Raw genomic sequence first — 20,015 nt, 5'->3', positions numbered from 1 at the left:
CTTTCTGATGTATGAGAGAACAGAATTTTTGCACGTGTTCCACTAACCGATTTTCTCATCTTTTGTGATTTACTATCAATCTCCACTGAGCTATCCTGAAAGTTGTTGAGGTTTCGAACCTTTTTACTTGGAGAGAAAATGACTCCACTAGGCTTCAACATTTTTTCGCTAAATAAACACCTGTTGTGCTCAACACAAAGTTTATCAGCAAGATTCACGTGAATTTATTCCTTTTGAATCAAGTTCGGATCTCTGGAATTTTGAATATGAAAGAAAATGTTTTATTATATCTAAGAAAGAAGTGGTTGTCGGCTCAGGTAGAAAGGTTTTACTATACTGACTGCTAGGATACACCAGCTGCTCACCCTGCTCCAGGCTGTCTTTATAAAATGTTTGTGACAGTTGTGTGTATACCTACTGTGCTACTGTAGGAAGAATATTTGTTCGTTTTACTGAAAGTCCAAGACTTGTTTGTACTGTATAAGTGACTGGATAACATCGGTTTCGATATGTTTGGAGTAACATCTTGAATAGGGTGTAAGGAATAAAGCTCGCGTTTGAACAAAGCAGAGAGCGGTGTATACACATCTCTGTACAAAGTTGATTCACTGGCGTTTGTAGTTATTATCTTTAGGAAATGACAAGGATGTCAAATGGTACCGAAGAGAATATTCAGAAACAGCAAACTGTGTCCTTTTACACAAGAAATCAGCTCATTCAGACGACGCTATTTTTAGAAATAGTTCGTCACTTCCTGTCTTCTTGATAAATCCAGGTGTTTAGAGGAAAACATTAAAATGATCTTTCTCGTGCCTCTTGGTCATAAAATACCGACGGAACACGTTTTTATGATACTCCACGCTCTATTTCGAGTGGTTTTCACTGAGCACATGTTAGACTTCAAATGTCGATCGGTTTAACGGTTTGTAGTTATCCGCAAGGTGCCCTTTGTTGTGAGGTCAGACAACTGCTAATGACTAACATATATGAACAAAATTAACACACACGCGCACACATACACATACACAAAATCACAGACACACGCCGTACTTGCTGGATGGGTCCCCGGCTGGTTGGCTGGCTGGCTGGCTGGCTGGATGCTGCGCACCCTGCACGTGCGAGTGAAAGAAGTGGAGCGACTGTGCCATTATCAGGAGGCTGCGAGTAGCGCCGGTCTGTTCTGACATTGCTTGGCGGAGAAACTGGGTGAAGATGGCGCCACGACTCGTGCTGTGTGTCTTCTTCGTGAGTGTAGGCAGCCTTGGTAAGTACACATGCCACCTCTCACCTACACCAAGTGCTTTTCACTCCTTTTTCAATATTTAGGAAATGGTGAAAGATGGAGAAACGCAAACACGATCAGTCTAGGTTTTCTAAAAATGAACAAAAAGATGCAAAAAGCCATTTCAGTATTTGCTTGGAGCAGAAAAATGTAAATCTCATTTTCTACTGTCGGTATTTCATTAAGAATCAAACTGCTATCTGCTTTTTTGTCGGCAACGTTCCTCAGATTTTTTTTTAGTTTTTTTAAAATTTCATTACATTTCTTTCTTGATTTTGTTTCTCCCTGTTCTTCCTTTTTTTTCTCTTTTTCTTGTTCTTGTCAACATATGTAGGCTTTTTTTACTGAGTAAAATTGCTTAAACGGTTTCATAAACCGTACACAGCATTTCTATTCACCTTTATTGATATAATAAGAAAAAAATTCGAAACAGTCTGTGTTAGACATTTGATATATATGCTCGTGCGTTTCAACTCAAACGCAAGCACACAGGCTTACACGCGCTCAAACACACACAACAAAGACATAGAGAGAGAGAAGTTTTATAATACCGAGTGTGTTGAGCATCTACATCAGCCGGCCGGTCACATTTTTTTGTGTGTGTGTGTGAGACTGGCATCATTATGCTAAGTACTCATCAGCCTCGACTGTAGCCACTAAGGATGTACAGCAACAGCAGCAGCAGCAGCGGCGCCGCCAGACTCACAGCAAATGGCGAGATGTGTTGTGCCGGAGACCGCGAGGAGACTTCCTTGGCCTTCATTTCACTTTCGCGAACTACTTTCTGAGTGACTAGGTCACGATCTTCTGTCTTCTCACGGGATTCAATCTACTTTGTCTTTGGCCTACTTTGCAACTGTCCGCGTACCAGAATTTTCTTCTTTTTCTTGTGTCTGGAGATGGAGTCTGAATTTTATTGTGTTAAACCTTTAGAAATATTACACCTCTGGAAATCCAAATTTTTGAGTAGTGATAAAATCTTAAAACCACTAAAAACATACTTGCTTCTCTCTCTCTCTCTCACTCTGTTTCTCCTGGCACAGAGAGAGAGAGAGACTCTCGTCTGCTGCTGCGGGGTTTTTTTCTAACTTTTGGGGTGTTATCGATCACATGTTCGCCTCTCTCCTGGCACGGATTCAAAGTAGAGATCAGATATAAATACACATAGATACGTAACAAAATATACCTTTCAGAATTATTTAAACATCTGCTAGAGCCGTGAGCAGGGTTTTAACAGCGTCTCCCAGACATCGTGTGGTGTCGTAGTCTGAAAAACTGATGTCGGAATTTATTTTTCTATCGGTTACTAAAAGGAAATCGTGATGGCGAAAGGCGTTCTTCACCCCACCCCAAAAAAAAACTTGAACCTTTTTGTGCGCTCAGCGCGTGGCATCATTCCAGCAACGTCCCAGAGTACAAACCCTCGTTACTCTAGTCCCGCTATTTCCACTAACCTTCAACTATCAGGGGCGACTATCGTATTGCAAAATGTCGAAGGGTGGGGTGTGCAGGGGAGTAGGTGCTGCTGTACTCTCCCATCGCCAGGCTCCCTGCTACATACAGCCATGATGGCGCCTCCCTTGTTGCATGCAGAATGCTCCCCCTGCCCAGCATCCTCTTGCCCGCGGCCGCTGTTCGCTGTTCCCGTTATTTTCAGCTTTATTGATTCCTTGCGAGGGATGCTTAGCACCACTCATCTGTCACGGGCCTTGAGTCCAGTATTTAAGACAAACACAACTGTACATAGAACTGGCGAGCCCCCCACTGACCTATTTCAGTCCCCTGGGGGTCAGGGGGCAGGGCCCAGCGATCGCATATCCTACTTTACCCCAGTAGTATTATTACTTTTACCTCACTCATTTAGTCCTATATGAAAGTAGTGACATGAACCATCTTCACAATGGAGAGACTAGTTGATCTCGTCCTCCAACCGATTGTTAGATTTTTTTTCATTAGGTTCGTCGAGGGTTACAGTTGTTTGATTTTCATCTTCTTTATTTCCAGCGTCAATTTTTCTTCATCTCTTTTATTTATAGTTTTTAAAGAAGTACTAACTAGTTCATGTACAGGTCATGGAGTCCAGATTTTAATCGTATACTGAGCAATGCCACTCATATAATAATGATTATGCATTTCTATACAACGATGTACAACGACTAGACAGAAGTTTTCACCGTTGGTGGGTTTTAGTCTCATTTTAAGTCAAACTTTTTCCGAAAGTAGCTGTTAGTCTTTGTCGCATTCGACTGTTCCGTGTGTCTGTTTTTATCTAGACATGCGTGTGTGTGTGATATTGATAATTAAGCTGATTAAAATCACATACATCTTGTTACTGGAAGGAAAACGCGCTAGAAAGGTACTTTAATGCATCATCATCATCCATCATCCATCATCCGTTTATTGCATTTGTCAGCGCGCTCCTCATTATCGCATTTCGTCAAAATTACTCTCGTAATCTATTTAAATGCATGTGTGTGCGTGCATGTGTGTGTGCGTGTGCATGCATGTGTGCAAACTACAGTGATGTCTCAGGATATGAGAGAGTGCCAGATGAAGGTGGCGAAGTGCCAGATGCTGTTGCAGCCCCTGTCCGACGCAGCGAACGCCGACCCTTGCTCTGCCAAGACGCCAGTGGATCCATGCGCGTGAGTAGGGCACTGGTGCACGTGTGTGTGTGTCAGTGGTGTTGGGGAGGGGTCTGAGTCAGTTGTTCTTTTCACACACCATTACGTGCTGCACAACCTCGGAGAATCACGGACATTGATGTACACTACAATACAGAATGTACAGGACAGTACAACAAACATTATGTCGCAGTACATTGCAATAGTCTACTTTTGATTTTGCAAAAGCTGCAAAATACTGCAAAGAGAACTGAGTAGCCATCATGTGCAAAACCCTCAAACCTCTGAACAGAAACAAGTGTTGCTGGCCTGTTACTACCTCCAAGAACTAACAGACATGTCGCCATGACATTCATCACCACCAGACCTCGCCTCTGTTTCCGATTATAAATGACTGCACGTGTGTCTTCTTGTGTTGGACCGATCTTTGTTCTTCATTTGTAGAATATCCTCTAAAGCTGTTGACTGTCTGCGAGATAATCTGTCATCGTGCATGGCATCAACGAGGTAAAGAATCTTGTCAACACCCTCACCGCCACCAGGGACCAGTCATGTTCTCCAGGTGAGTACTTCAATGTCGTCTGTCACTAAAAAGAAATAAAGCCATTAACCAAGGAAGCTTTCTTACTTAAAGTTAGTTTGGCATTCCATGTTACATATTTATATCATATTTTACTTTCCTTACGATAAATATGAATGACAATACTTTATCTATCCTTGTAGAGACTGTACACCACACAAACCTGACAATAATCACAGCCAGGTAAACATCACGATTACTCATCCGATAAAATCGACAAATGACAAGAATAAGAAACTAAGCATATTTTTCACTTATCAGACAACACATAATTATATGAACTGAGGACACTCATCACACTTAAATTCTTTGTTTATTATTTGATTACATTTTCAAATTTCGTCTTTTCCATTGTTGAATGCGTTGGTGAAACGGCTTTTGGTGAAATTGTTGGCACTTCACCTCATTACATCTACTGCTGTTATGGACAATTCCAACTGTGGCCAAGCTATTACCTGTTAAATCCCGATAAAAGTGGAAAAAACTGTTGTTTTTGAAAAGTGGATGAACTGAGATGAGTGCAAGATAATATTTACACATATAATGACTATCTGTTCCAATCCACTTCTTCCTATTTATATCATCCCACCACGTAGTCAAGACCTTTTACACAAACTCCTAATTAACATATTAATTACTGTCCCATTGGTTGCAATCTTGACCATGTGTTCATTCACGACTATTTCAGAAGTCACTCTTAAGTATTTTTTTCTGTAAAGTTTGTAGCAATGTATCTCGAAAACCAAAAACCATTCAGAATTTGACAAATGCTGTTTTGTACTGTAGCCCAGCTTTTCAATCATGGATGATGTCGTTGACAAATCTTCTAATTTTTATTTTTTAACCGTTGCAGACTATGTGTGTCAGCAGAAAGCGTCACTGTGCACTTGTCATTTGAGAAAAGTCCAGCCCACGGGCGGGGATATGAACGCAGAGACTATATCGGTCATGTGGTAAGCGACTTGTGAAATCACCAAACACCTGAAACTACTTGTAAAGTAATCATTGTAATCCTCTGATCTCATTCCTTCTTTGCCCGCTCTCCTGACCTCAGGCCAAGTATAAACTACAGTATGTCTACGACTGAACGATGTAGTAATGATACCAGGCTTCTCTGTCCGTTGTCCTGACCTGATACACTGTATCTACCACAGAGATGTAGTAATGGTGACACGCTTATTCAAGAAAAAAAAAAACCTAACCAAACCCAAACCATTTAAATGTCATTTGTTTAGCTAGTTAGCATGTTGCCAGCAGGTGTGCGCCACGTAGTGATGTCGCTTCTGTCCTCTGTCACGTGACAGCGCCGCCTTCAATGACTTCCAAGCTTGCATCGCGGACTGCGCAGACAACCCGCAGGTCCAGCAGGGACTTGGTGTTCAAATACAAACCTTCGCGAGCATGTGTCCAAAAGGTACTTGATATCAACTCATTGTCATGTCACTGAGTCTCTTATTGGTTTTACACAGGGCCTCCATGACCATTGATGGAGAAGATGGTGAGACAAGGGGAGGTAAGATGGGTAGGGTAGTGACTGACAGTTGCTGGAATTAAAGGGAAACAACTGCTTGCAATCATCGTCATATGTCATGTGTCAATGATGATGATAACAACAACGACGATGGTGATGATAATGAAAACGACAACGAAATCGATGATGATGATGATGATTACTACAGCAACAACGGCAGTAAAGACGACGATATGACGATGACGACGACGACGATGACGATGATGATAGAGAAAACAAAAACAAGAGAACAGACATAGAAACACAGACATTCCAAACAAAGAAAGTAGCAGAACACGCAAATGACGATCAGACAGAAAGCCATGTAGACGGATAGACCACAGACATTGAGACAGGTAGACAGACTAGGAGGATGTTGACGGTAATGTTCTGCCTCTCACTTCAGGACCAGGACAGCCGAAGATGTGCCTGGAGGGCATGACATGTATGCAAGAGATCAATACTGCGATGGGTGGGACTGATATTCCCAGTGCCTCTTTCTTGTGCAGGTAATTGTCAAACAAACATTTTTTTTTTATTGATAACCAATCGAAACTAATGACTTCGCAGACGTTTTCATATTTTTTTCTCTTCACTTGCATGGTTTATTTTAAAATAGAAGGTCTTTGTTGTAAAAAGGTCTGTTTTTGTCGAGAAGAAGAAAAGAATTTCTGCAAAACTTTCACAGGTTGAGTACAAAAACAATCAGACATCTTCCCAGTGAGTCTCTCCCTCGAAGAACACAGCCTAGAGAGTACAACTAATAGTAATATAATTTTCCTTTAAGAATGCATGAACTTGTCCATCAAAGTAAAATGCAAAGCGGTGAGGAAATGGACGATTTCTTTCTCATTACAGATCGATTGAAAAGTTGTTTAACTGTCTGGGGAAAATAAAAAACCCTGACTGTGGAGGGGAGGAAAACGGTGTCACATTTATGGACATTAAAGACGATTTCCTCGAGATTTGCAAAGGTGAGCGGCTCGAATGTTTAGTTCAATTTCGTGATGAGGTATACCTGGGAGGGGGGTGGATCCACTAACCTGACACATCAAGACACACGAGATGGCAAACTGGCCCCTCCCTACTCTGGACCGTTACTCCTCCTAAAAGATGTCGGAGGTAAAAATGAGATTGCTGTTAACATGAACCACAGTTTGTGAGACCAAACTTATGTCTGTCTGAAGCCTGAACAAATACGCACGTTAATTTAATTAAGTTTTATATCTGTTATGTACAATCTTCGCCAAACGTCTCCAAATATTAGTCTTTGGGAGTTCGATTTAAGTACGGAGTTGATCATAGCTGGAAACGCAAAAGGGAGGCTACGTCGTAAAGTCAACATCCGTCAATAATGTAGAGTTACGTCCCTTGACGTGTTACCGATAAGATTTCAAAAAATGTTTGTATTACTTACCATGTGTAACGCTTGTGATTTACCAACAAACAAAGTAAGTTATGTGTATATAAATATTTAGCCGTGCTTGGTATGCATTCAGTAAAATATAATAAAGCAAATTATCTGTAAAGAAGTTTGATATATTTTGTTTTTGTTTTTGTTTTTTTTGCTTTATTTCCACTTTGAATTGATATTTATTTTGTTTGTTGTGTGTGTGCGCGCGCCTGTGTACGTGCATGAAGATGGTTTATCTAGAGCAGATTCCCTGACCAATTGTAAGGATTACAACATGTGTGTTGTGAAGAACAACCCAGGTATGGTCAATGGCAGCGACCCGATGAAAGTTTTCGCTGACATTGGGCGAACTTCGTTCTGGTGCACGTACGTAGCTTTGGTCTTAATGGAGCCGGACATGTAAGTGTGTATCTCTGTGTGTGTATGTGTGTGTGTGTGTTAATTAACAACTTGCTTTTAGAAGCTAATATTTACTGGTTAGGTTTATATTGCCTATATTTACCGATATCTGCCAAAAAAAGCAAACCATTCAGGTTGGTCTTGGTGAGTCTTTGACACCGGCACTGGGGTGTGCAGGTACCTGGTCCACTCGCTCAGCTGCGCCTCCTCCAGTGCGGACTCCTGCTCGCTTTCCAAAGACCTGAAGGGGAAACTCGTTATGCACGAGAGGAACTTCCGAGAAACGTGTGGCATGCAATTGCAAGAGACAAAGTATTCAACACCTACACTGCCTCATACCGACACAAGCCCAGGGACCATCACGAGTGGACAAAGGAAAGAGACAGGTAGACGACATAAATCGTTTGTTTTTTTGAGGGAAAGAACGGGGTTAAAGGGAGTGGATTAGATGATAGATGGATTCAAGCTGCTCTTTCTTTAAGGATTGGGTGGTAGGGAGTCAGGATGTAGACTACACCGTTGTGACTGACAACGGGCTCTCTCTTTCTTCCGTCACTTCCACTGTTGTGCGTGTAAAATATTTCACTCTATAAACTTCTTTAGAAAAAAAATGTTCAATGTCATAATAGAAGCAGATTTTCATTGTTGTATATAGTCACTGGCTTTGCTGCAATAAATAACAACATTGTATAATCACAGAAAATATTACACCAGAAAAGAAAGAAAATCAGGTTTTACTCACCTGTTATCAATGTGCCGACGAACAAACAAATCAAATGATAAGAGGCTGCTACCACTAGCAATAAAAGATGTAAATTGGATGAAATTAGCTTGAGGATTTTAGTCATTAGAGCGGTTGTGAACACATAGGCGCTGAACTAAGTATAAACTCGTGGAGTTGAATGGTTTAAAAACATGTTTGTAAACATGTTGAGATGAACGTGTCAACGTATCTAGTTGAACTAGCAAACGGCATCAACATTTTAATTCTTTAACAGCATCGTCTTACAGTAAAACAAACAATCACAATCAGCATATATAGGATTAATGTCGAGGAGGTAGAGACTGAGACATCTACATGAGTATTCTAATATTTCTGAATTGTTTTTGTTTTTGTTTTTTAAGGCGCGGCACCACGTCTAGGAGTATCCTCCATGTTGACGACGCTGATGGTGATGGCTGTGCTGCTGTGGTTGAAGGTGTGAGCTGCCTCCGTCTTGCATGTGTCTGAGTGAGTGCCAGAGTACCCACAGGTTTCCATGACAGCGAGGGCCCAACGACTAAAGCTCAAGATGAAACCCGATGGCGTACGACGTTCAAACCTGATGCATGTAGCGGAAATCTCTCCAACTTGCGAATTTCTTTAATAGTTGTGAAATTTTTGTTTTATTTTTGCTGCTGAATGTGTTCCTTTTTGTGGGTTTTGAAAACATTTGATACGCGTTTTTCTCAATCACACTGTGTTTTATATTCAATGTCTTATACTGTTTTTTTAGTGACACGCATTGCCTTTTGTGTACGGAATTTTTACCTCCAGCAGCAATTATTATGCAATATTTTGAAGCAATATTGTTTGAAGATTTGTCTATTTTTTTCACAAGAAAAGTGTAATCAGCTGCTATTGTCTGCAATTTATTTAAACTGACTGTGTACTGAGAACAAATGTAGTAAGAAATCTGCTGAGCTGGTCTTTGAAAGGGACATACATTGTCCATAACGCTTCTGAAAAAGGGTGTGTACAAGTGACATTTTGTTGTAAATATTCGTATGTATCTTTATTTTTTTTCTTCATTCTCTCTCTTTCTCTGTCAGCGCTTTCACTGCCATTAACTTCAATGTTTCTACCTTCCCTCCGTTCATTACAGTTTCTAGAAATTTACAAATTTTTTTCCGAGACTTTCGCTAGTGTTCAAAACATATTTTTTTTGTGCATTTATGTTATTTGCTTGTGTGGAAGATTGTACTGTCATGCAGAGAATTTGTGATTATTATTATGAAGTGACAAGTTTATTGTACAAAGGCGCAAGAATGCCTTTCAGGAGGGAGTGAAGAGGAGACAATGGTATCAATGGTATCAGATTGGACAGCTAAGTTCTAGGATACATGGCCCCTTTAGGGTCTTCTGAAGTTTGTTACACAACCCTTAGGCGCCTCTCGCCAAGGTTGTCAGAGCTACATCTGCAGTGGACATCTTGACCTGTGCCACACATCGTTTATGTCCTCAGAAGCTCTGGAGGGCTGTCATTCAATGTCACCAGAGGGCCTGTAGAGTTATGTCACTGGGTGTCATCCCGAGCACTGGGTGTGAGACTGTGTGGCGATGCTTCCTCAGTTCCTCCACAGCTTTTGTATACACATTGTGCTGTTCATCCAGCATCTCTAACGTCCATAGCTCAACTGTGACAAGGGGACTAACAAATATTTTTAAAAAACCCGCTCCCCCCCCCCTTTTTTTTAAGACAGAACGCATGTTGCTGACGAGTTCATCGAGATTTTAATTAATCAGGTAACAGAGAAATGAAGCGATGTGAACCCATATCAAGATTTTCGAGGCTTGCAATGACGACCGTATAGAGAAAAGATCAGGTCGGTAAAAGACGAGGCAGGTCATGAAAGAAACGAACAGACGACATCAACAGTTGAAGTGACTAACGCTCCGTACACTCCAGAGAAATGTAGAGAACAGAGAAACCTGCTGGCTGTATCGCAGGTGTCTTCTAACGGACAAGAAGGAAATGTTGTTGATGATTTTGTGAATGAAGATAATGACGATGAGGAGGTGAATAATTGATGATGAGCTCCACGTGCGACCTGTCTGACCTCAGAAGCACGTGGTCACAAGCTGCGACACATTCCACGCCAAACTGTCTCAGGGCAACTGTCGCTGTCACCAATCGGCGCTCCGCCTGTTACCTGTCATTACCTGTCAGCTCCACCTGTTACCTGTCAGCTCCACCTGTTACCTGTCAGCTACGCCTGTTACCTGTCACCTCCACCTGTTACTTGTCAGCTCCACCTGTTACCTGTCACCTCCACCTGTTACCTGTCAGGTCCGCCAGTCCTGTGTCCTGCTCATACAGTGCATCTGAGTGATTTTGTCTTTTTGATCAGAGGCAGCGCGAAGTCGTTGCCTGTAAAAACTTTGTTATCCCATTTTGTATCATTTACTATCAACTGTTGTTAATTTTATTATCAATTTTTATATAGACTTAATTCAAATCGATGATTTAATAAATATTATGCTTAAACTGCTTTGATATACGGCATACTATTTGTACCCATGTTCAAGTGCACTCGGGAGGAAAAGTTGGATGTGTATTCCTGTGTGTGTGTTCGCACGTGTAGAATTTAATGTTACTAAACACCAAACGACAACGGATTCATGTATGTATCCCCCACAGCATGTGTTCGTGTATGTGTACTCACGGATGTAATTATGTAGGTATGCATTCATGAGACAATGAATTCATGAGTGGATAAGTACGACATCAATCGGGTACGTTTGTTTCTATCGGGGTTGGCGAGATGACAATAAAAGATAGGAGTGAGAAGTGAGGATTAGAAGAAAATAGCCGGCTTAAAAGTTAGAAAAGAGAACAATGCACATTATTTTTACAATAAATAATTTTGTAAGTGTGACAAGTATTAAAATAAACGATTTACACAGGTATGAGCATCTTTCAGTCAATCACACGTTTGCCTCTGTTCTCTCTCTCCCTATTTAAACTAGAGACGATGTGCCAACTGCTGCACCTGACTGTATTTAAGTGCACAGCAGGCGGTCTGATCAACAGACGACATCCTCCTCGTCTCCTCAATCCTCTGTCAACGACCAGTGGGTTGGATGTCTTTGTGCTGGTCAAGACTCTGTTGCTGACGTTTGCCGAGTATAAAAATAACGGCGCAGGCAGGCGGCCAATGATGTGGTCCTTTGTATTCATCGCCAGCAGTCCCCTCCTCACATGCACGCGCGGTAATTAGTTTGACTTTCACATTTTTCCTGCTTCTAGCTCAGTCAGTTTCTCTTGTCGTCGCCTCTTTGTCGTCAGTTATCTCTTCTCCTCTGGCAAATATGGATATCGCATCAGCCAAACCGTTTTGGACGATTTTCTTCATTTCACTTTTCCAAGGTATTTTTGGCTTCTAAATATAAGAAAATTTAGGACACATAATTATGTAAGAGCGAATCGTGATGGAGTGGAACTATTTATCGTGTTGCCAGCAGCTTAATGTTGATTTGTTGTCTTAACATCTAATAAATGGATAGGACAGGTACGAAATGGGTATTTTCAATCATTTTGTAATTTAATATTGAATTATTCCATAATTATTAAAATTTTGTTACAAAACTATTTCCAGTATCGTTTTACTTGCTGGCTCTTTTCTTATTAAGAAACTGCTGATTGCTGGTGAAATCCTATCATTTAAGATATTCTTATGAATATCGCTTATACTTTATATCTACATATCGCCACGTGTATTTTCCTTCTTAACGTGCTTGCCTGTTGTGTGTAGGTTAGACTGAAAACTATAGCAAAATCCTTATAGTTATGTTAAAAGGAGAAACTGTCCAGTCTAAAAAAAATATCCAACCTGCCAACAATGTGGACAAAGTTCAAAGACAGACGGCGAGGGGGAGAAAAAAGGGAGGTAAACAGACTGACGACAATGGAAGCGGAGGAAGAGTGATGTTCCCGGCTAACCTTTTCTTTAATTCGTTTACTTTGGCAAAGGTCAAGGACTGACCTCCCACACTCATCCCCACTGCACACCCGTGTCTCAAACGTTCTGTTCACTGACACAAGTAATACACAAGTAATGCTGGTTGTTGCCCTTTATGCGGTGTTGTGAATAATTCTACCTGGTATTGTTCATCTATGCTAGGAATAATACGTCTGGAACATGAAGTAAAGTCAATATATAACAAGTAGAATGTTCAGCGACATAAAATCCACACACACACATGCGCCCCGTGTCCTAGCTATGTTCCATCGTTATTTTTTTTCACTGTAATAACTTTTGATGTTGAGACTTTGAATTAATAACATTATTAATAGCATTATTAGGAGCAACTTTCATAGTTTACTAGCAAGTGAGTGACAAGTGGCGCCGCCCATGTCGTGAACATTGTTTCTGCTGAAAGGTTTCTCCGAAGGATCACCCTACAGCACAATGACAAGATGTTGGCAAGAAAGTCTTGGGATGGAATGTGCGAATAGTTCAAGGGGAGAAAGCCCTGGGGCTAGGTGTGATTTTTGTGACCTTTAATGGGGGTAAGCAGTGAATACAGGACCTTTGACCCGCCTCGCCACGGTAAATATATTCTTTCTTCCGCTTGCAAGACAAAAGGAATTCACGACCTGTTTCTGTCAGAACTACACAGCCATGGCGAACTGTCATCAGTCCTCGCCGCCTGATCCACTGTGTGGCTATCCTCGTGCTGACCATTTCCGCTTTCGTCTTTGTCTATTAGCGTTTGGGACCTGACTTTGAAACCTTGAATTGCCATATACTGTTTTTTTATCTTTTTTTTTTCCTTTTGTTCGTACCTTTTTTTAAAAATGTGTACTCAAGATAATTTTTCATTTCACACTCCGTGTGTGTGCATGCGTGTGCTTTCAGGTGTGACTTCTCAGAACTGCTTACAACAGCTGCAGACATGCGTTGACCCAGCAATGAACAAGAACCATTCGACCAGAACACCAGCCTGCGGAACTCCGAGCCTCGACAAGTGCGGGTACTTGTAGCACACTTTATTAATCACTGGTGGCTGGAAGTCGAAATTAGCTCGTGTTTACATGTTGAACCAAATGTCTAAAGCAATCGACTCGCAAACATTAAACCATCTAGCCAACATGTCCCATTAATACATTAAACCAGGGTGTGTAGGTGGACTGCTGTCTGTCTGCCGAGACCAAAGTTTAGCCTCTTCCAAAGTTCTCCGCTGTTAGTCTCGGCGAGTCTAAACAAAAATGTGACTAAACCGGAAGCTTTGTACACACCTGCCTCGTTCTAGTAGTTAGCTGAAAAAAGTCGTCTGCTAGTTCGTGATATAACCGTGCCTTGTCACTTTACGAAAGACTTGATCAGTCACACTTTACTGAAATCGTCAATGAAATATAGATATAGAAATAAAATAACTTGTTATCGTTTGTGTCTCTGTTATTTTCATATGTAAACGAGATTTAATTTTTCTTTCTTGTCATGTTTGAGACTTTATAAACAGACCATCTCTTGTATCATGGGGAACATGACTTCATGTCTGCAAAACAACGAAGTTCGCAACACTCTGACTGACTTACAAACATCAGCAAGAAGAGAATGTACCTCTGGTAAGTTGTTTATATAACTTATAAAAGCACCATTTACTTTCTTTAAACTTAATAAAGCAGATATTGTACAAATCTGTAAGTTAAACATAAATCAAATATTATCGCACATGGATGATTTAAAAATGCTAAAAATGTGATGTAAGGTTTATTTGTTACACTTTTACAGAAGTTCGTTGTCCGCAGCAACTAGAAGGTTGTCTTTGCTTGGTACAGAATGGTCCGGCTAACCCTGCAGACATTTGGTAAGAATAAATTATCCCCTCCTCCTTTTTTTTTTTTTTTTTTTTTGACCTTTTAGGTAACTCTGACCATACCCATATCCTGACGGAGTCTTAATTTTGTAATATTAAGTGGGTAGAATAAGACGATGATAACAATTAAGGGAGTAACTCAACATGCGCGTGCATTTTCTTCCGTATATGTGTGTTTACATATGTTTATGCACGAATGCTGTGTGAGTGTGTATGTATTCATGTGTGCGTGCTGTAGGAGACTGTACCTATTTCTGTACATGTGTTCATGCATGCATAGACAATTGTATATGTACATGATTGTATGTTTGTTCTTGTGTGTTTGCACGTGTGCCTGCTTGTGCATCTACATGTGTGTGTGTGTGCCCGCAGACCACATTATTCCTCTTCTCTCTATGTTTTTTTTTCTTTTGGCAATCTCTTGTTTTAAAAACATCAAAAAAAAGCTTTGCTTCACAACAGTGTAGAAGTTGTTTCCCCTTTGTGTGCTCTCCACAGCCCTCTGTTGGACACGTTCCACGCATGCGTGATGCAGCTGGGCGCGTGCCAGCAGGACAACTCCGTGCAGCACGTGCTGTCTGCCTACCGCGTGTCGGCTGTGTATTGTCAAACAGGTACAACCATCCTGCACTCCTCCTGCAAAGTCCTCCTTCTAAGCTTGAAGTCCCCAGCAACCAGAACCCAATCTTCACCGCCATTTTGAATGCCAACACAGTGTATATACAATGCTACTTGAAATAGAAGTTATGTAGCCAGAAGTTGCTCCCAGCTTACACAATTAATTTGAAACACGTGACTACGAGAACATTAATCACAAGCCTCGCTTCCAAATAATTGCCCCTAATCTAGTGTCTCGCGACGAATATTTTTATTTTAAATATTTTTATGTTAATTAGCAGGAACCTTCCTCGAAGTATCAATCCTTCCAGGTAAGTGTTGCTGTGTGGCGGGGAGAGGGGAGCGGTGTTGTGTACAAATACAGTCAATAAATTTCTCTCCTCTCACTGATTGTTTTCTTCTTCAACAGGAGTCTGCACTGAGGCGCTGACGTGCATGGGCGATCTCTTTGAGAATCTCCACATCCTTGAGACAACAACTGTCTCGTCTGTAGGACCAGCTGCTGCACTCAGCCCTCGACAACTTTGCATGCAAGAGTTTTGTTCATTATTTCTCTTTATTTAATCATTCTTCCCTTTCCTCTTTTATTTCATTTTATTTGGCATTTTTCTGTGTTTGACTTTGTTTGATTTTTATATTTCCTTTCTTTTTTTTAAAATCTTTTTCTCTTGGTTGCTTTCTCCTTTCTTCTTTTCCGACTCTTTATATAGCAAAGTGAGTCAACAATTTGCTGAATTAAAGCTATGTATACGTGTTCACCCCTCTAACTTTTTATTTATTCTCTCGCATACATTACACAAGACATACGTATTCCCCACCCCTCTCATATATATATATATTTTTTTTCACGTGCGTTTTCATGGGAAATCTCAGAGGTCAAGCACTTTATTTAGCTTTTATGTTTGCCATTCACAGCATTTCATCGTCAGTGTTGGACTGTCTTGACCGACCTGCTTGTCACCTGAACCACACCTTTCGTTCAGCAGATAAATGCTTCCTTCGCAGACTTGTGCAACGGTACCTTACTTGCTTTTTTTTTCCTTAACCCAATTCCTGTTGCACGTGCATTCACTCACAAGGACTGTCGCTTTCGTACCCAAAAACTTTTACTTTTTGATGAAAAATAGCAGATTTCTGAAAACTGTATCTTTCAACACAATGTTGACCCCCATTACTAACCAATCTTTTTTTCCAGAGATACAAGCTGCTGACTCACCTGCCGAGAAGTGCCAGCATTTTGTCAACTGTACGCAAACATTCGAACTGTTCCCAGAGAGGTTCGGCTCCACAGACCCCGAGGGTCCGTCTGACAGGGCGCTGCTCGTGACGCAGATGATGGCGAACCTCACAACGATTGAATTCTGGTGCTCGTGAGTACATTCTGAGTCTACTCATTTCTTTTTCTTACATAAACTCTCTGGGATCGTGACATTGTGAGGCCTGAGGTGTTTAGAGGTGTCCAGACTTGATCAGTCCACGATCACACACACAGACACACCTACATACACACCCACCCACACACACACAGACACACCTACAACACACCCACCCACACACACACACACACAATATGTCGGATAAAACCATTTTTATTAGTAACATTTTATAACATTTTAAAAAATTCATGTATATGAGTATAAACGAGAGTTGAATCATTAACACAACTCACACCATTTTTCACAATTTGCTTGTTATAATCAAAAAGGAGAGGTCACAATTAAGTTTACCCACTCAATTAAGAATTTAACATCACTAAAAACATAAATTCTTTACAACAAAATATTTTCTTACTCACCGTTGGGATTGCTTTTATACCCGGCTGTCTGTTTTTATTTTGTTCATTATTTTCTTCCATATGAACACGAGATAACTTACATATTTATTAAACTGATTACTATTTTAATTGTCCACCTGCTTGCTCAGATATTTTGGTAATAGGTTGAACTGTGTGTCCAGGTACCTCCTTCATTCATTCACCTGTTTATCAGACAATGCTCAGGTGTGCGGGGCACCCGGCCTTCAAGCAGCTCTGTCCCCCGATCACGTGTCCTCCGTGCGAACTCTCTGCACCGGTGAGTGACACATGCAGTCACATTTTCTTTTATGGTCTGAGAAATTTTCGAAATGAGGTAAATATTCATAGGACAATAAAAAAATAGATATAAAATAATTATTTCAAGCTACCATAGATAGTTTGGACCAACCCAAAACTGCATTTCTTCCACTCTAGATGCACGCTCACACGAACACACACACACACACACACACAAAATATTAAAATAACTAGCATACAGTTTTGTACACTACAGACACACACCTCAGTAGATGACAGTGTGGAATGTATGTAAACATTAAAATACAGTAGCTCTGTCATAGTAAACTGAACAATGTGATGTAAACACTTTACTAACTGTAATCTCTTGGTGTTTAGTGTAACGAGAGTTACCTGTTGTAACAGGTCGCTCACCTGTCCAGGAGGATTTCATTCAAACCACGGGGAACCTCAGTACAACCGATCCCGTCACCACCAACGGTAGGAAGCTTCAAAGGCCCGCCACACACCAGCAAACTAATAAATAATTAATAATAAATAAAAATATATCTCAATGTCCGGCTGTCTGATGTTAGACATTAAAGTCAGCCTAGGGAATCGATGTTGTACAATGTACAGTGACATCCAAGATTCCGTGTCATGTCATAAAATTACTGTCATAGTATCCTAGCTGTCCGTAAACATGCATTAATGGCGAGAGAAAACGTGTGTCTCGTGTTCATCACGCGCTGAGCAGGTGGTATATCATAGCTGTATACATTGTACACATTGTACACATACACATACACTCAGTGCAAGTAAATTATATACTCAGTATATGCTTATTACAAGTACATCTTATATTTACCACACGCTCAGAACATTTTATTAATCGGTAAGTGTATGTTTATCGCAGGTTCAGAACAGGTTTATCACAAGCACATCTTATGTTTACTATACCTTTCAGCACATTTGTATCAATTGCTAAGCATATAGGTATCCCATGATCAGCACATGTTTATCACAGGATCACCACATGTTTATCTGTTTGACAGTCCTGTCGTCTAACCTCAGCAGCATCACCAGTCCCTTGCCTGTACCTCCAGCAAGCAACGCCAACATCGGTAAGTCTTCAGCGACTTGTTAAATTAACTTCATTCAAACGAAGAAGCTTCTGTTTCTTGGGGTTTTTTTTTTTTCTTTTCTATCAAATACGACTAACACTTTGTCACAGATTCGAACTCGCTCTCGTTTCTTTCTCATTCTCCCTGTTTCTTCTTCTTTTATAAAATCTGTTAATATATTATAGGCTCGCACGGGATTTGTACCACAGCCGGTCGCATCCTGACTTGGAGTGCAGCAGTTCTGGCTCTTGCTTTCATCGTGGTTCTGAGGAGCGAATGAAAGCCTGAATAAGTATAAAACTCCGAGACAGCTTTTAGCGAGTAGACAAACACTCCAGCAACATTTCTGTAAATTGCAAATTATAGATGCTGATGAAAATTTATATTCATTAAGAAGTGGCACGATCATTTTACTGAGTAATTTTCTTTATTACAATTATTCCTGTGCAATTGTATTCTACTGTTCTAGAAAATGCCTTGCTCCGTTCATTGATTGTCTCCCTTGAATTGTTTGTGCTCTCCTTACTCCCCACCGCACCCCCGCCTTGTCATTAATAAAACATGCTTGGTAGGCTACTCTTGATGGAATTTGTTTCATCCAAAGCGTCCTTTAAATAAATGTAGAATCTTTTCTACTGTCTCCCTTTTTAATCGTGTTTTTGTTCTGTTTGGTTTATGCAGTCCATTAACTGCTTCAAACTCTTTCTTTAAACTATTATTTCGCCCGTAATTTTAAATTATGCCATATTTCCCTCAGATATTTATTTATTTGTTGTTCTTTGATAGCAGATTGAGGAGGGTCAAACGTTAACAAAATAAAAAAGGAAATTCTTAGTCTCAATATCAAAAGTTATTACACTGTAAAGGAAACATTGGAACATGGGTAGGACACGGACACGTGTGTGTGTAAATTTAATGTAGCTGAACATTCTACTTGTTATGTATTGATTTCACTTCATGTTCCAGACGTATTCTTCCTAGCACAGATGAACAATACCAGGTAGAATTATTCACAACACCGCATAAAGGGCAACAACCAATATTATTTGTGTATTACTTGTGTCAGCCAACAGATCGTTTGAGACACGGGTGTGCAGTGGGGATGGGTGTGGAAGGTCAGTCCTTGACCTTTGCCAAAATAAACGAATTAAAGAAAAGGTTAGCCGGGAACATCACTCTTCCGCCGCTTCCATTGTCGTCAGTCTGTTTACCTCCCTTTTTTCTCCCTTCTCCGTCTGTCTTTGAACTTTGTCCACTTTGTCCTTACTTTTGGCAGGATGGACATTTTTTTATTCTGGACAGTTTCTTCTTTTAGTATTACAATAAGGATTTTATTGTAGTTCTCATTATCCGACCACACACACAAAACAGGCAGGCACGCTAAGTAAGAAAATAAACCTGGAGATATATATATAAAGTATAAGCTATATTCGTAAGAATATCCTAAGGGATAAGACTTCGTCAGCAATTAGTCAATTTTTAATAAGAAAAGAACCTGCAAGTAAAACTATACTGGAAATAGGTTTTGTAACACAAATTTTAATAATTATCAAATAATTCAAAATGAAACTAAAAAATGCGTAAAGAAACCCCATTTCCTACCTAGTATATCCACTTATTAACTGTTAAGACAACAAATCAACATTAAGCTGCAGGCAACACGATAAATCGTTCCTCGACTTCACCATTCGCTCTTACATAATTATGTTTACTACATTTTCTTACATTTAGAAGACAAAAAAATACTTTGGAAAAGAGAAATTAAGAAAATAGTCCAAAACGGTTTGGCTGATGCGATATCCATATTTGCCAGAAGAGAAGAGATAACAGACGACAAAGAGGCGACGAC

The 20,015-nt window shown here is 40.4% G+C and overlaps 2 protein-coding genes across 4 annotated transcripts; both read left to right on the top strand.

The window, feature by feature from the left end:
* Positions 1-1,106: 1,106 nt before the first annotated feature.
* LOC112560108 lies at positions 1,107-11,061 on the top strand. Its single transcript, XM_025231691.1, has 10 exons — positions 1,107-1,264; positions 3,804-3,927; positions 4,351-4,468; positions 5,340-5,439; positions 5,791-5,900; positions 6,403-6,505; positions 6,855-6,970; positions 7,638-7,776; positions 7,987-8,195; positions 8,935-11,061. Exons 4-10 carry the CDS (start codon positions 5,411-5,413, stop codon positions 9,012-9,014), a joined length of 786 nt encoding a protein of 261 aa, XP_025087476.1. The 5' UTR covers positions 1,107-1,264; positions 3,804-3,927; positions 4,351-4,468; positions 5,340-5,410; the 3' UTR covers positions 9,015-11,061.
* A 3,801-nt stretch (positions 11,062-14,862) lies between these two features.
* On the top strand, positions 14,863-18,854 carry LOC112560109. Of its 3 annotated transcripts, XM_025231692.1 has the most exons (7): positions 14,863-15,006; positions 15,420-15,540; positions 15,926-16,380; positions 16,967-17,082; positions 17,469-17,543; positions 18,098-18,166; positions 18,352-18,854. In XM_025231692.1, the coding sequence occupies exons 3-7, from the start codon at positions 16,001-16,003 to the stop codon at positions 18,444-18,446; spliced, it is 735 nt and encodes a 244-aa protein (XP_025087477.1). In that variant the 5' UTR covers positions 14,863-15,006; positions 15,420-15,540; positions 15,926-16,000; the 3' UTR covers positions 18,447-18,854. The 3 variants fall into 3 exon arrangements, with proteins under 3 accessions (XP_025087477.1, XP_025087480.1, XP_025087479.1); XM_025231695.1 differs by lacking the exons at positions 14,863-15,006; positions 15,420-15,540 and having other exon boundaries at positions 15,831-16,027; positions 16,206-16,380; XM_025231694.1 differs by lacking the exons at positions 14,863-15,006; positions 15,420-15,540 and having other exon boundaries at positions 15,831-16,380.
* Positions 18,855-20,015: the final 1,161 nt, after the last annotated feature.

The sequence above is a fragment of the Pomacea canaliculata genome, linkage group LG3 (genome assembly GCF_003073045.1).
Source record: "Pomacea canaliculata isolate SZHN2017 linkage group LG3, ASM307304v1, whole genome shotgun sequence".
NCBI lineage: Eukaryota > Metazoa > Mollusca > Gastropoda > Architaenioglossa > Ampullariidae > Pomacea > Pomacea canaliculata.
This window is presented reverse-complemented; position numbering and strand designations above follow the sequence as displayed.

Excerpts from the sequence above, each read along its gene's own strand:
- LOC112560108 (XM_025231691.1), top strand. The coding sequence starts at position 5,411 with ATGAACGCAGAGACTATATCGGTCATGTG. Across the intron at positions 6,971-7,637 it reads TTTCCTCGAGATTTGCAAAG|ATGGTTTATCTAGAGCAGAT; the intron begins GTGAGCGGCTCG and ends ACGTGCATGAAG. Across the intron at positions 8,196-8,934 it reads TGGACAAAGGAAAGAGACAG|GCGCGGCACCACGTCTAGGA; the intron begins GTAGACGACATA and ends TTGTTTTTTAAG.
- LOC112560109 (XM_025231692.1), top strand. The coding sequence starts at position 16,001 with ATGCTTCCTTCGCAGACTTGTGCAACGGTACCTTACTTGCTTTTTTTT. Across the intron at positions 17,544-18,097 it reads CGATCCCGTCACCACCAACG|TCCTGTCGTCTAACCTCAGC; the intron begins GTAGGAAGCTTC and ends TCTGTTTGACAG. Across the intron at positions 18,167-18,351 it reads AGCAAGCAACGCCAACATCG|GCTCGCACGGGATTTGTACC; the intron begins GTAAGTCTTCAG and ends AATATATTATAG.